Source organism: Maniola jurtina, chromosome 7, assembly GCF_905333055.1.
Source record: "Maniola jurtina chromosome 7, ilManJurt1.1, whole genome shotgun sequence".
NCBI classification, from domain to species: Eukaryota; Metazoa; Arthropoda; class Insecta; order Lepidoptera; family Nymphalidae; genus Maniola; species Maniola jurtina.
The window spans coordinates 4,591,519-4,605,247 of record NC_060035.1 but is presented as its reverse complement, the minus strand read 5'-3'; the positions used below and the strand labels follow the sequence as shown (position 1 = coordinate 4,605,247).

At 32.5% G+C, this 13,729-nt stretch overlaps 1 protein-coding gene across 3 annotated transcripts; it reads left to right on the top strand.

Moving 5' to 3' along the window:
• The first annotated feature begins 1,038 nt into the window (after nt 1–1,038).
• LOC123867019 (protein slender lobes) lies at nt 1,039–13,698 on the top strand. Of its 3 annotated transcripts, none has more exons than XM_045908857.1 (16): nt 1,039–1,220; nt 2,700–2,837; nt 3,453–3,647; nt 4,325–4,405; nt 4,571–7,762; nt 8,379–8,477; nt 8,896–8,982; nt 9,438–9,539; nt 9,633–9,734; nt 9,826–9,927; nt 10,351–10,455; nt 10,824–10,910; nt 11,012–11,107; nt 11,259–11,360; nt 11,680–11,747; nt 11,850–13,698. In XM_045908857.1, the coding sequence occupies exons 1-16, from the start codon at nt 1,196–1,198 to the stop codon at nt 12,306–12,308; spliced, it is 5,040 nt and encodes a 1,679-aa protein (XP_045764813.1). In that variant the 5' UTR covers nt 1,039–1,195; the 3' UTR covers nt 12,309–13,698. The 3 variants fall into 3 exon arrangements, with proteins under 3 accessions (XP_045764813.1, XP_045764812.1, XP_045764814.1); XM_045908856.1 differs by having other exon boundaries at nt 10,821–10,910; XM_045908858.1 differs by lacking the exon at nt 9,633–9,734 and having other exon boundaries at nt 10,821–10,910.
• Nucleotides 13,699–13,729: the final 31 nt, after the last annotated feature.

Here is a 13,729-nt window from a genome sequence, read left to right as displayed (position 1 = left end):
TATATAACTACATTATAAATCTCACTTTCCTTCAATCACATCGCAACGGAGTACGTAACGGATGATATTTTTGGGTGAATAGATATTTGAAGAACAAGAGAGTGATACAGACTACTTTTTATCCCAGAAAGTTATAGAGTTTCCACGGAATTTTTAAAAACCTATTTCCAAAATAGCGGGCTTCATCTTGTAAAGTATAATCTCGTAAGCTTCAATCAGCTGTTATACCTAGACAAAGGTCAATCTGTAGGCTAGTTAATTATAATAATATTTCCAGGAAACGCTTGAAAATGGAAATATTTGATAAAACATAAATCCTCGAAAGAACTCTGTGCGCGCTGCCTTCTGTCTAATGCAGAACAAACCACTCTCAACCGCAAAAGCAAAACGTAGGTACCGAAATATACGGCGCTACAAATTTTCATGTGGTGTTTGCTGCAAAAAGAAACTGTCTCGTGCAGTTTTTTAAGTAAATTCTAATTTAGAGATTTTGTTTCTATTAGTTTTTGGTTATACAAAAAAAAATGGTTTTACCTACTTTCATTTTGACGACCTCCCTGACGACTTTGGTAAGCGCTGTGGTCTTAATAACGAGAGATCCCAGGTTCGATTCCCGGCAGAATTTTGGAATATTATAATTTCTAAATGTCTGGTCTGGTTCTGCCGTGGTCAATCACGGCGGTGGCTAGTGACCGTTACCACCCTACCTGCAAAGTCGTGCCGCCAAGAGATTGAGCGTTCCGGTACGATGCCATGTGAAACCAAAGGGGTATGGATTTAATAAAAACTGGGTTTAACATAGGTAATGTAGCCCTGCACAAGAAGTCTCATTATACTTACTTTATCACCTACTACTTATTATTTGCTTGGATCAATTGAGTTTTAAAGTTACCCGTCGCCATTGTACTACCCGATAACGTTATTTTTTGTTAGTTATCGGTTTTTAGCACAGAAGTGTACGTTTAGCTTTATTTTTGTCTCTGGTAATGAAACCGGAAGGAAATGTCTACCTAATGTTGCTATTATCGACGATTTTCGAGCACGCGTCGGTTTTGAAATGACAGTTCGCGGCGTCTCAACAGCTGTTCGACCATTATCGCAACCTAAAAGCGCAAGTTTGAATTATTTGTCTTATTGCACGTGTTTTAAGCTTATTAAATACAGTCGAGACTTTAGTTTAAAAATTGATTAAATTATGGACGAAGACGCAGGCGTCAGAGGTATGTAAATCAAGTAAAATTAAGTGTAAGAAATTGTAGAAATAGATGTGTAGCTAAATCGTGCAACGCATTTTAGATAATTCTTCCGACGACCTAGATTTTCAACTAATATTGTACTTTTATAATGTTAAGAAAAATTCTATTAAGATTCGTCTTGATATTATTCTATTTTACACGCCCACTTATGCCAAACTAAGTACAAAACTGCCTCCTCACCTCATTTCTCAAGTTGGTGGATTGGACGGTTGAAGGTATTTTTTTATGAATTTTTCATCATTAGCAATCGGGTGTAGTAAAATCTGTTATATATATATGTCTATTCATTGAAATCGATTTTACTCCCCTAATATGTAAGTAAGCACATTATTTATTTTTTAAATGTAGGTAGGCTCATCATTATTAGTAGCTCTATCTGAGTAAACTGCTATCATTCATTTTAATTTGTGGAAGAAATTAATATCTAATTATACCAACATAATGCCATTCTCATTAATTGTTTGGCTTAGTAAGTACTACTAAATTATTAAAGCAATAATTGATCTAATTATAATATTGCACAATAATTTATTTAAGCTTTAAATGGTATAGTGTAAAAACGAATCTAAGAACATTTCAACATTCTAAGTGATAAACATCGACAGTCCACTACTAAAGTATGTCTTGCAATCACCTCTACAGAACAGAGTTTTCTGCAACTTGTGATTGCAATTACCAATTCGCAATTTGCAAGAGTCTAAGGAGATTAAGACAATCAATTTTAAAAACATCAGAGACATATTAAATAGTATTATTTACTTGCATGCTCTATAACTTTCAAAATATATATTAATTCTCTTTAGCTTTGTTGAATCATAACTAAAGCTTAATATGCCTACCTAAGTACCTACTCATAATAATTAAGGATACATTGAGAATAAAATTTTCTTGACATTCCGTTTTTGTAAGTCTGTCTTTTTCTACTTTCATGCTAATGCACAAGTGTCACTACTTAAATCTTAATGTTATTAAAATTTTGTGTATGAAATAAAAGGGCTTATTGTGAGAATCCCAAATATTATTTTTAAATTTTAAAATAAATAGTTTTAAAGTTATTAAAGAAAATAGATGAAAATTGGCATTACCCTCATTGATTTTCGAAACTGCTGAATCCTAAATTTTGAAAAGAATACAGAAAATAGTTCTGTACTTATAGTTCACAGGAATGTCTATAAGAAGTCTACTGTCTAAAAATGACACGACAACTATATATTGTGAGTACAAACTCACATATTCATTGTACAGAACCCTCTCTACTCCAGTCAATCTCCCACTTGTCCAGTTTTTACTTCTTAAAGAGACTTGGAGGTTACCTACATGTCAGGCCCATCATGCAACAGTGTAATTAATACTATCATTGAAATGAATCAAAAAAATATAAAACTAAATAAAAACTATACTTGTAAATGTTACTGTAAATGGTTAATATTGGTTATGCTACAGCCCCAGTGACCCGTTTAAGAAGGAGACTGTCTGTAGAACAGACTGAGGAGGGAAAATCACCAGCAGTCAACACTCCAACCATGAAAAGAGGAGGGAGGAGGACTGCAAAATCTGAACTTGAACTAATTGATGAAAACAGTAAGTTATACAAATATGTTTTTATTTTAATTTCTTTATAGTTTGTACATTGACATTAATTCTATGAAACATAAGTTTGAAACAATTGATTTTCACAAGAAAATATTAAATGTTAAAGTAGCCTTTATCCGACTCCAGAAAAGCTATCTCTTTACCAAATAGTGCCCACAACTCTATCCACATGGATTTTGTTTTTTTTTTAAATACTGTGGGAGCTCTGATTTACTGGAACAAAAAGTAACCTATGGCAGTATCTGAGATGTAAGCTATCTCTATACAATAAGGATTTTGATTTACATTCCCAAGGTAACAGTTACAGAAGTAGCTTACCCACAAAGATGATTAACATAAGTAAACAATCCCAAATAGCCTGTGGAATCCCATGGAAGCCCATGAATCACTTTTAAGGAGTATATTATAAACATGATTTAAGGCTCAATAGCTCAACAGTTAAAGAAGTGGACTGAAATCTGAAAGGTTGGCGGTTTGAATCCCACCAGTTGCCCTATTGTCTTACCTACTCCTAGCATAGATTTATGCTTACTTGGAGGGTAATATCAGACATGGTAAGTGGCTATTTTTTTTTATTATTTAAACAAATATTCTTTCCATCAGTTCCAGACAATACAACAAAGAAAAGTACAACCAAAAAGACAGCTACAAAGGATGTCACACTACCTGAAGAGAAGCCAGTGACTCCGGCTAGGCGTAGCGCAAGAGTTAAATCTAACACCAGTATCATATCTGAGACAGCTCTCGCAGTTAATTCACCCAGAGCCATAAGAGCTACACGAAGAGCATCACTAGCTGGTATGATTGTTGATTGGTTAAAATCTGTGTTATTTGTAAACAGTAGGTACCCCTCATTTCGCTACACTTTGATGACGCAGTGGTGAACGCTGTGGTGTTATCAGTGGGAGACCCATGTTCAATTCCTGGCAGGAAAAATTTGGAATTTTATAATTTCTAAATTTCTACTGGTCTGGTCTAGTGGGAGGCTTTGGCCATGGCTAGTTACCACCCTGCCGGCAAAGTCGTGCCGCCAAGCGATTTAACGTTCCAGTACGATCCTGTGTAGAAAACAATGGGAGTATGGGTTTAATAAAAACTGCCATACCCCTTTCAGGTTAGCCTGCTTCCATCTTAGACTGCATCATCACTTACCACTAGATGAGATTGCAGTCATGGGCTTCCTTGTATCTTCCTGGATATAAATAAAAAAAATCATGTGCCTTCTTTTTGGGTATGATTCTGAGCATGCACCTCTAACTTTTTAGAGCTATATGCATTATAAGCAATTAAATTTGCTTTAATGGTGAAGGAAAACATTGCGAGGAAGCCTGCATGCTGGAAAGTTCTCCATAATGTTCTCCAAGGTGTGTGAAGTCTGCCAATCTGCACTTGGTGGGCTCAGTAAAAGTAGTGTTTCTTAAGATAAACATTATCGAAAAACATGTATGCATTGTGATTTCAATTTCATTTTACAGGTAGTGATGGTGAAACACCTCTTACACCTGTCAGACAAACTCGCAGAACTAGAAAAGATTCAGCATCCAGTGTTGAAAAAGGTATACTTAAATGTAGTTTTTGTTTTAATAAATGAAGTTTTGTGGTTTCTTAAGGAAATTAAAATAAATATTCATTTTTAAATGTATGGCATATAATATGTAGAAGTTTACATGCAAATAACCTTAATAGTTTAATCTTAAATTGATCATTATAAATTATTACAGAACCTCAACTTCCGCCTAAACAAGGAATAAAAATTACAGACGTTATCGTTGAAGAACCTGAAGTTAATTTAATAAAATTGACACCCCAGTCTGAAATAGCAACTGATCAAAGCAGTTCACCCAACAGCACTCGCAAAAGCCCTCGCCTTTTAGAGAAAAAATACACTTCTCCTCACAAGGCAACAGTTGAAACAGTTGAGGAATCTAGTAATGCTATACCAGTTGCAGAAACTACAGCAACCATACCTACTAAAAATTGTAGTATTATACTAGAGTCAATAAGTCTATCTTCACAAGATACTGCAGATGAGCCAACAAATAAAACAGGTGCTCCTGATGGTCAACAAAATAAAACTCCACAAAATAGACTTTCAATAGCCAATACCAAATTTACTAAGGAACTAAGTGCAGAAGTCACAAACCAGGAAAATTTGAATAAAAGTTGGTCAGATGCAGATGATAAGAAAACTACAATAAAAAGACAGCGAACCAGATCATGGACAACTCTATCAGCCTCAAATGACAGTCAATTTTATAGTGATAATGAAAGCGCTAAAAATAAAATCAAAAACAGTATGACATCTCCTTCGCTGCTTCTGAATAAATCTGGATCAGGAGATGGTTCATCAAATAGAAGTTTAAACCAAAGTGTATCCAATAAATCAGTTTCGAAAAGGGAAAAGAAAGACAGCGTGAACTTTGTAGTTGAAAGCATAAATGAACATTCAGACAAAATTACTATTGACAATAATATAGAAAATAAATTGGAAAATCAAACACTATCACTTTATCAAAATAACACAAAAAATCATGACACAAAAACAAGTGACCTCCTAGAAGAAGAGCCGAGTGGGGACATAAAAACTGTGATTTATATTGAAGATTCTGATTCAAATTCTGAAAAGATAAATGAAAAGACAAGACATGAAAATGAGGACCAATGTGTTCCTGTTGTAGAGCACACTGGTAAAACATCTCCAATAAAAGTTAACTTATTCACATCAGTTCTAGATAAAAATGAACAAAATATCTTCAACAATAACGAGCTAACTCAAAGAAAAGATGAACCAATGGATTGTGAACCAATGGATATTGATGAAACAATACCTGAAAATATAATAATACCTGAAATGGAAACCACTGAACTGAATACAACAGGAAAGAAATCCACTAGTGTCCACCTTGCTAATTTATCCAATGAAGAAATATTGAATAAATTTGAAAAAAAGTCTTCCATTACTCAAAGCTTGGATAAAAGCGAAATCGAAACGAAAAATACTCTTATAATGTCACAAATAAAGGGCACTTCTACAGAGGATATCAACAACGCAGTTAAAACCCCACAAGATATAAATGACAAGCTCCTCTCGAAATCTGTGGATGATTTAAACATTACTCAAGAAAATGATATCAAGAAAAATTTATCTCTGCATTATTCGACAAGTACCCCTTTGCAGGATAAAAATATCAAGAAGTTTCAAGGAATCCATGATAACAATTCATTTACTTCTACTCAAAACATTGAAATTAAAAATATAAACAACGAATTATCTAATATGTCTAAGGGTCAATATAAAAATATCTCAAAAACGGAAGATAGTGAGTCATTGGAGGCTGAAAATTTAAAAGAAGCAATTTATACCGGAAATGCAAAAAATAAAGGGAAAGACAAAAAATCATCAAAAAAAGAAACAAGCATTATTCAAAGTGAAACTGCCTCCGCATCATCGAAAGAAGAAATGGAAACTAATAAAAATGCATTGAATGAAAACCGTAGTAAAGTAAATGACGAAGACATACTGACACACAAACAGCAAAATGAAAGCAAATTAGAAGATGTATCACTTGATAAAAAATCGATCAAACTAGTGCCTAAAATTAAACATTCCAAGAAAAATGAATCAAGCTCGGAAGAATCGGTAGAAGAAGTTGAATCAGATGATGACGCTGCAGAAAAAAGTAATTTAATTGATTATGAAGCACTGGATGCTGGTTATGATTATGAATCTGGTGACAGTCAAGATGAAAGTGAGCGACAGTATCAAAAAGATCATGAGATTCTAGACAAAGGTGAAACATTAACAACAGATGAGGAATTCTCAGATGACTCTGATTACGAAAAAGATTCATTTATAGTGAGTTCGAATGAAGAAGATGAAGAATTATTAGACGGTTCAGATGATGATCTTTCTATGAGTGACAAAGAACTTAAAATGACCGCCAGGTCCAAGAAAAAATACAATGAACGAAAAGGTAAAGAACAAAGGGAAGCTTCCAGAGAGATGTTTGAGTCACGTCATAAATTAAACTCTTCTGATAAGAGTACAAATTCAGAACCCAGTAATACTAAAAAGAGCAGACGCCAACAGATAAATTCTTCAGAGTCCGAGGAAGATATTAAACCAAGAAAAAATAATAGATTGAGATTAGACTCAACCAAAGAGGCTAGCTTACTTGCAGACAAAAGCGAGCACAAGATTTCAATAAAGAAAAACAAACAGCTGCCTGATAGCGATAGCAGTAGCGACGAAAGTCTTCCAAATGAAAGAGAAATGACTATTTGTAATGAAACTATAAAAGAAAGTGACCCATTGCTTGCTCAGATAAAAACAGAGCCAAAGACACCTCTAAGAAGTGTCAACTCTACCATAGCATTTATTGATTCTGAGGAAGTTGACAATGACAGAGTTGATAAAAATGAGTCAACAAAGACTCAGTCCGAGTTTCTTGACCCTTTACAAGCTACAATGGTCAGCGATTATGATGATGACTCGCTCAGTAGTGTTGATGAAAACATAATACAGAATTATGACTCAGTTCTGAAAGATTTAAACAAAAGCAACAAGGTCCAAGCTAAAGTATGTGATATTTCATTAAATCTTGACAGTAAACGCAAGAGGAAAGAGAAGCCTGCTATAGTTGACGAATTAAATTTAACTGAAGTGAAATCTGACAAACCAAAGAATAAACAGAAAAAAGAACCTAGTACTATTGTTAACGAAATATTACCGCGAAAAGATGACGACGAAGCCTCGTCGGATTCTATAGATTTACATTTATTGTTCTCTGAAGACAGCAATAGTAGTGATACATCTTCACAGCAAAATAAAATGAAGGCTGCTGGTACTGATTCAGAAGAAATTATACCATTGAAAAGAACGGAAGCAAAAACAGACATTCGTGAAAGTCAAGGTAAGCATTTTTATCAATTTTTTCAACCAATTTCTCAATACACAAAATATAGGTTTCCTTTCTGTTTTTCAGATTTAAATCACAGACAGATACTTCGATTTTATTTAGATGCGTAGATAATAATAATATTGTATTTAGTTTTGACTTGTTACAGACAGTGAAAATGTAAGCTTTTATATTGATGCTGCAGATCGCATACAGATTCATTGAATAAATAATCTTAGTCTAAAAGAGGATAAAAATCATTCTTTTTTTTTTAATAACACTAGAATCTAGATAATGCCTGCGACTTAGTCTACGTGAATGTAAAGTTTTTGACCATCCCATCCCTCTTTGATCTTTCAGGATAAAAGTAGCGATATTTGCGGAATTTCGTCAAAATCGGTTAAACGGATGGTTTTATCAGACCTTCAAAGTAACAATTTTTCCGGAACAAAAAGTATCCTATGTGTTAATCCAGGGTATAGTCGAACTCCATTCTGAATTTCATCCAAATCTGTTCAGTAGTTTTTGCCTGAAAGAGTAACAAACATACACACAATTTTTTTTTTTCATAATATTATATTAGTGTGATAAATAAAATGAATGGACAAAAACATGTTTTTTTTAATTTCAGATGTATGTGACAAATCTACAAATAAGTCATTGGTCAAAACTCCTAACAGTGAAAAGAAAAAGAAGCGTCAGTCAGAAGCTCCTTTTGAAGAACAAACTGGTATGTTTATTAGTATTATTTTATATTACATTTTTATGTATTCGAACTTAATTCGAAATCTATATGTGTCTGTCTGTTTGTTGACTCCTTTCCCCACCACTGAACATAGCTTGACCAAAACTTAACCCATTAAAACCCTGGCTTTTTTTTTATTTCTAGGCTAGCATCAAAAATCAGTTTAAGAGTCTATACTTATTGATTAAAAATTAAAATCTAAACTTTAGACTACAAACTTCGTTGAATGTGTCATAACTCAAAAAGCTTCAGAAATAACACCCATCTCTATAATTCTATATATCAAAAAAAAACGGTGGCCATCTTGGATTTCAAAATAGACATCATTATCAGTATGAACACTGAAAAAAATTTTATCCCGTTAAACATTCTCTCATCTCATTTTATATTTTTTTTTTTTCAGAAAATGCGACCAACCAATCGTTGAACATTTCAAAAATAAAGACACCGGACAGCCAAAAGAAAAAGACTGACATCAAATCACTTACAGGTAGGTATTTTAATTTATCACTTGGAGCATTTTCAACCCTAATAAATCTTATTGCCAATTATCAAAATATGTTCAATTGTTAGTTATTAAAAACTTCCATATTTATTATAATATTAGTAGAATGTTTTAAAATATGTAAAAATTAGCTATAAAATGTGGTTAAAGAATTTTATTCTCAAAAGAAATTATACAAATTACACTTAATGAGAAATTATAGTAACAAACTTAAGCTAATTTTAGCTTTCGTCACAGCGGTAAGGGACAACACAGTCCTAAAAACGTAGCGGGTAGTCAAATATCTAATAAATTACCCGACAATGCTCCTAAACATTGTTAGGGCCGGACTCAGATATTTTTAATTACAAAACCTTTCAGTTTCTTTGGCAAAATGAGGTACTTCTTTTAAGTAAAGCTTAGTAATAAGATTAAAAGTAAAATTATCTCATTTTAAATAGATAATCCAGAGGTTAAAATTGCATCGAAAACCAGTAAGAAGAAACACAAGAAAACTGCTTCTAACTCCCTTGTAGTAGATGACAAAACTCCATCTATATCAGGTATCTTAAATTTTCTTTAAACTTCTTCTAAAATTGTAATGGAAATCGTAGATTTGATTGATGATTAATGTACAATTCTTTTTAATTTGATAGATAATCAAGAGGCTTCAATTGAATTAGAAACTAGTAAGAAGAAACACAAGAAAACTGCTTCTAACTCGAATGCAGTAGATGACATAACTCCATCTATATCAGGTACATATACATCTATCTAAAGTGGTAAAACAAGATTTAATTGATGATTAGTATTAGATTGATCAATGTACAATTCTTTTTAATTTAATAGATAATCAAGAGGTTTCGATTGAATTGGAAACCAGTGAAAAGAAAACACGCAAAAAACCTGCATCTAACTCTTTCGTAGCAGACGAGACTCCCTCTATACCAGGTAAAAAATATGTTTTAGTAGTATACTAAACTGTAAAACATGTAATATTTAAATAAAACATTTTGGTGATAAGATCTTATCTACATAGTATAAAACAAAGTCGCTTCACACTGTCTGTCCGTCTGTACGCTTAGATCTTACACTAAGCATTGGATTTTATTGCGGTTTTCATCAATAGATAGAATGATTCAAGAGGAAGGTTAAACATATAGTTTAATATTCTTTTGTATGAATTTGTTGAAATATGACACTAATGGTTCAAGATGTCGGAAGAAATCAAGCCAACTGACTTGAGCGCTTTCATCGAAAATTCTGTCTTATCACATAATAGTACTTACATTGAATCTGTGCAAAGCCAAGCTGAGTTTTTATGTTAGTTGATAAATGAATAGATCAATTTTACAGAATGATTTCTCATTTTAGTAGATAATCAAGAGGTTCCAAACAAATTGGATACCAATGAGAAGAAAAAACGCAAGAAGTCTGCTTCTAACTCTTTCGCAGTAGACGAAACTCCATCTATACCAGGTAAAAAACTAAAAACTATTCATGTATAGCGTACTTTTTGAGATTTCACTCGCCATTTTAGCTCTGTGTTAACTGTCATGTCAAAAGTATGATTCACCTTTAAATTGGGGACTTAAATCGTACTTTTGACATGCCCTAAATTAAATTTGAAATTATCAAACTGTGTCTGTCCTTTTCATATTACATTAGTAAGAAGAGGATGTGAACACTATTGTGCTCAGAATCGTCTGAATGTGTTGCTATCTCTTTAATAATGCTCCCTGCGCAATAGACAGCACTAGATTTAGATCTGTTAATTTAGATTAGAGATTGTGTACAACATGCACAAAATTAGCCACATTAATACATTATAATTATTGTTTCAGTAGAAATTCCTCAAAATATTGAAACTAGTTCAAAGAAACGCAAGAGACATTCTTCCCTCAATACGACAAAAGAAGAAATTCTTCCTGCAGGTATTTTTTATTGAATTTCAATGACAGGGTAATGTAAAATGTGGCTCTAGGAAGCAATTCAAGTTCTAGATGAACAATAAATTCTTGGTGTTCTGTTCCAGATGTAGACACTGCCAAAGCATTAAACCTAAACGAGTCAGTAGTTGCTATTAAAAAGAAAAAACGCAAGATCGCAACCCAGGATGAAATTCTAACAGGTAAAATTGCTCATTTATATGTTATATTGCTCATATATATGTTTTTACACGAATTTTTAGTGTATGCAATGCAATATTTACATTTTTTTAATCATTGACACACATGGACATCTAAGCAGATAAAAATAAAGCTTATTTTCTAAATGTTTAGTTGCTGAGACGGTACTAATAGCGGAAAAACACAATGAACCTTGCAACAAGAAACAAGACAAGAAATCAGCGAGCAATTCACAAAACAGCTCTACTAAAATTGGTATGTTTTGTTGTTTGTTTATTTAAAATAATAAGATATCTAAACTAAATAGATCTCTAAAACCTAAAAGCAATAGTATCCTCTTCGCAGGGAACATGAAAGGGATAGATTTAGTTTTAGACTTGTCAATTTAACTTTAGAGATTGTGTGCCCGAACCAAATTAGCACCATTGCCTCTATTTTATTAAAAAATTATAATAGGAATCTGATAAAATATCAGAGTTATTCAATGTGATCAAAGTAAGAATAGGAAAATGATAATTATTTATCATGGTGTTTGAAAACTTTGATAAATATTTAATTAATATTGTATTTTTAGATGAAACAAATAAAAGAAAAAATAAAAAACGCAAAGAACGAGAAGACGACGAAACATCTTCTGCAAAGGTAAAATAATTTGTTTTTTGGTAATAATTGACCTTGTTAATATATAATACGACAAAAAATTTGATAGAGAACTTGAATATACTGTAAAATATTTTATTTTAGGTGCTGAAAGTAAATATCTTCGACAAAGTGCCTCGTCTACCACCCACCTTGTTGGAGAAATTAGAGGATGTACCACATAAAGAAGTTCCTTCTAAGAAGCCTAAACTGATTTCTACAACACAATTCCATGTTCAAGAAACAAAGAAGAGGAAGAATAAACCATCAAACTATCTAGAAGAAAGTGTTTATCTGAACGAGTCATCTGAAAATAGAAGAAACAAAAAGAAACATCTTGAAAAACCAAAAGTGCTACCATTTGTGCCCACCGCTTCAACCTCTTGCAGTGGTTTTACCACTAACTTCAAAATTAACGTATTACCCAGTGATATAACGTTTGGAGCCCAATCAAACACAGTAACCAGTTTCAAAGACAATTATTTGTACGGTCGAAAAATTAAGAAGTTAGGCACATATGACTTGTACAGAAAGCAGAGAAATATAAAATTATCGAAATTTTAATTTTAATAATGACAGTAACTAAGGGTACTTTTGGACGCGCCAGAACTATATCACAGTGTCAAAAATGTCGCCTGGCACAAATTTGTATGAAAATGTGTATGTATCCATTTACACGCCCAACAGTGATTGAATCTGCATTCAACAGCTATAATATGCTCAATACAGACAACATAGTGGCCAGCAACGTAGCCTCACGCTGCACACGAATGCCAATCAAATCCGACCATTGATACTCTGTAATTTGTGGCTGCTATATAACACAAATTCAGCTGGCGACATTTTGCCACTGGTGGTAGTCCATCTGAATAAAAATAAACCTGAATAATCCGCCATATTCGTTTAGTTGACTGAAACTTTGTGAGTCTAACGTCTCATACTTTTCTTAATTATTATTATATCCTGATTTCTGACTTATTTGATTAATTTTAGACAGACCCTTATATAATAATTAGGTTTACAAATTGGCTGACGTTTTAATTATTGTTTATAAAACTCATTTTGTTACTACTCTATTTTGTTACTAGACTTCTTTTCACTAATTTTCAAAGAAAATTCATAAGGGGCCCGTGTTTGATTTTAGATTATTTTGTAAGGTTTGTTTTATTGTGGCTAATATTTATGTTAATATACATTGCTACCCCTATCATAATGCAATGCTTCCAGTGGAAAAGGATAGGTTTAGATTTAGAACTAACAATTTAAGAGGTGTACAGAATTAGCCACATATGTCATTTTAAAGTTTTATTACGTTTAGGCAAAACCTGGAGTTCCTAGTACAATATTAATAATGAAGTATGTGAAGTATACTTAAGAAAACTAACGAGAAAATTTATTGGTTCCTTTTCAGATATACACAAATCTCTTTGAATGATAAATTAACAAATCCAAAAGGTGGTGTTAGTATTGTTATCCTATTCATGTGAGGACACAGGTTAACATGTTTATATATTTGTGTATAACTGAATTAATACTTGACTTCTTAATATTAACCGTTGTGCATCTACAAGTTATACTTCAAATACATTTTTAAAATAAAATAGTTAAACATAATCATGATTGAACAAGGAACTTGTTATAAAATGCCATAGGCTTTAAGAAATTCATGTTTCTTCTTTCATACCCATATTAATTCATTGTTATAAAAATAGGTTATATTATGGTATTGCTTGATTAGAAATGATTGTAATTTATATCATTTTATTAGTGTTTTATAATTTTAAATGTTTACCCACTGTTTAAGTTTCCCGCCATAAAATTGAAGTCACTCTAGAGGGCGCTGGCATGTTAAGTGAAAAAGAGGTATCGCCCATGTGCCGTGTTTTCAATTATACATTAATAACGCATTGAAATTTTTACTTGATTCATTAAATAAAAATATTCTTTCTTAAAATATAATTATTACTCAATAACCACATACAGGT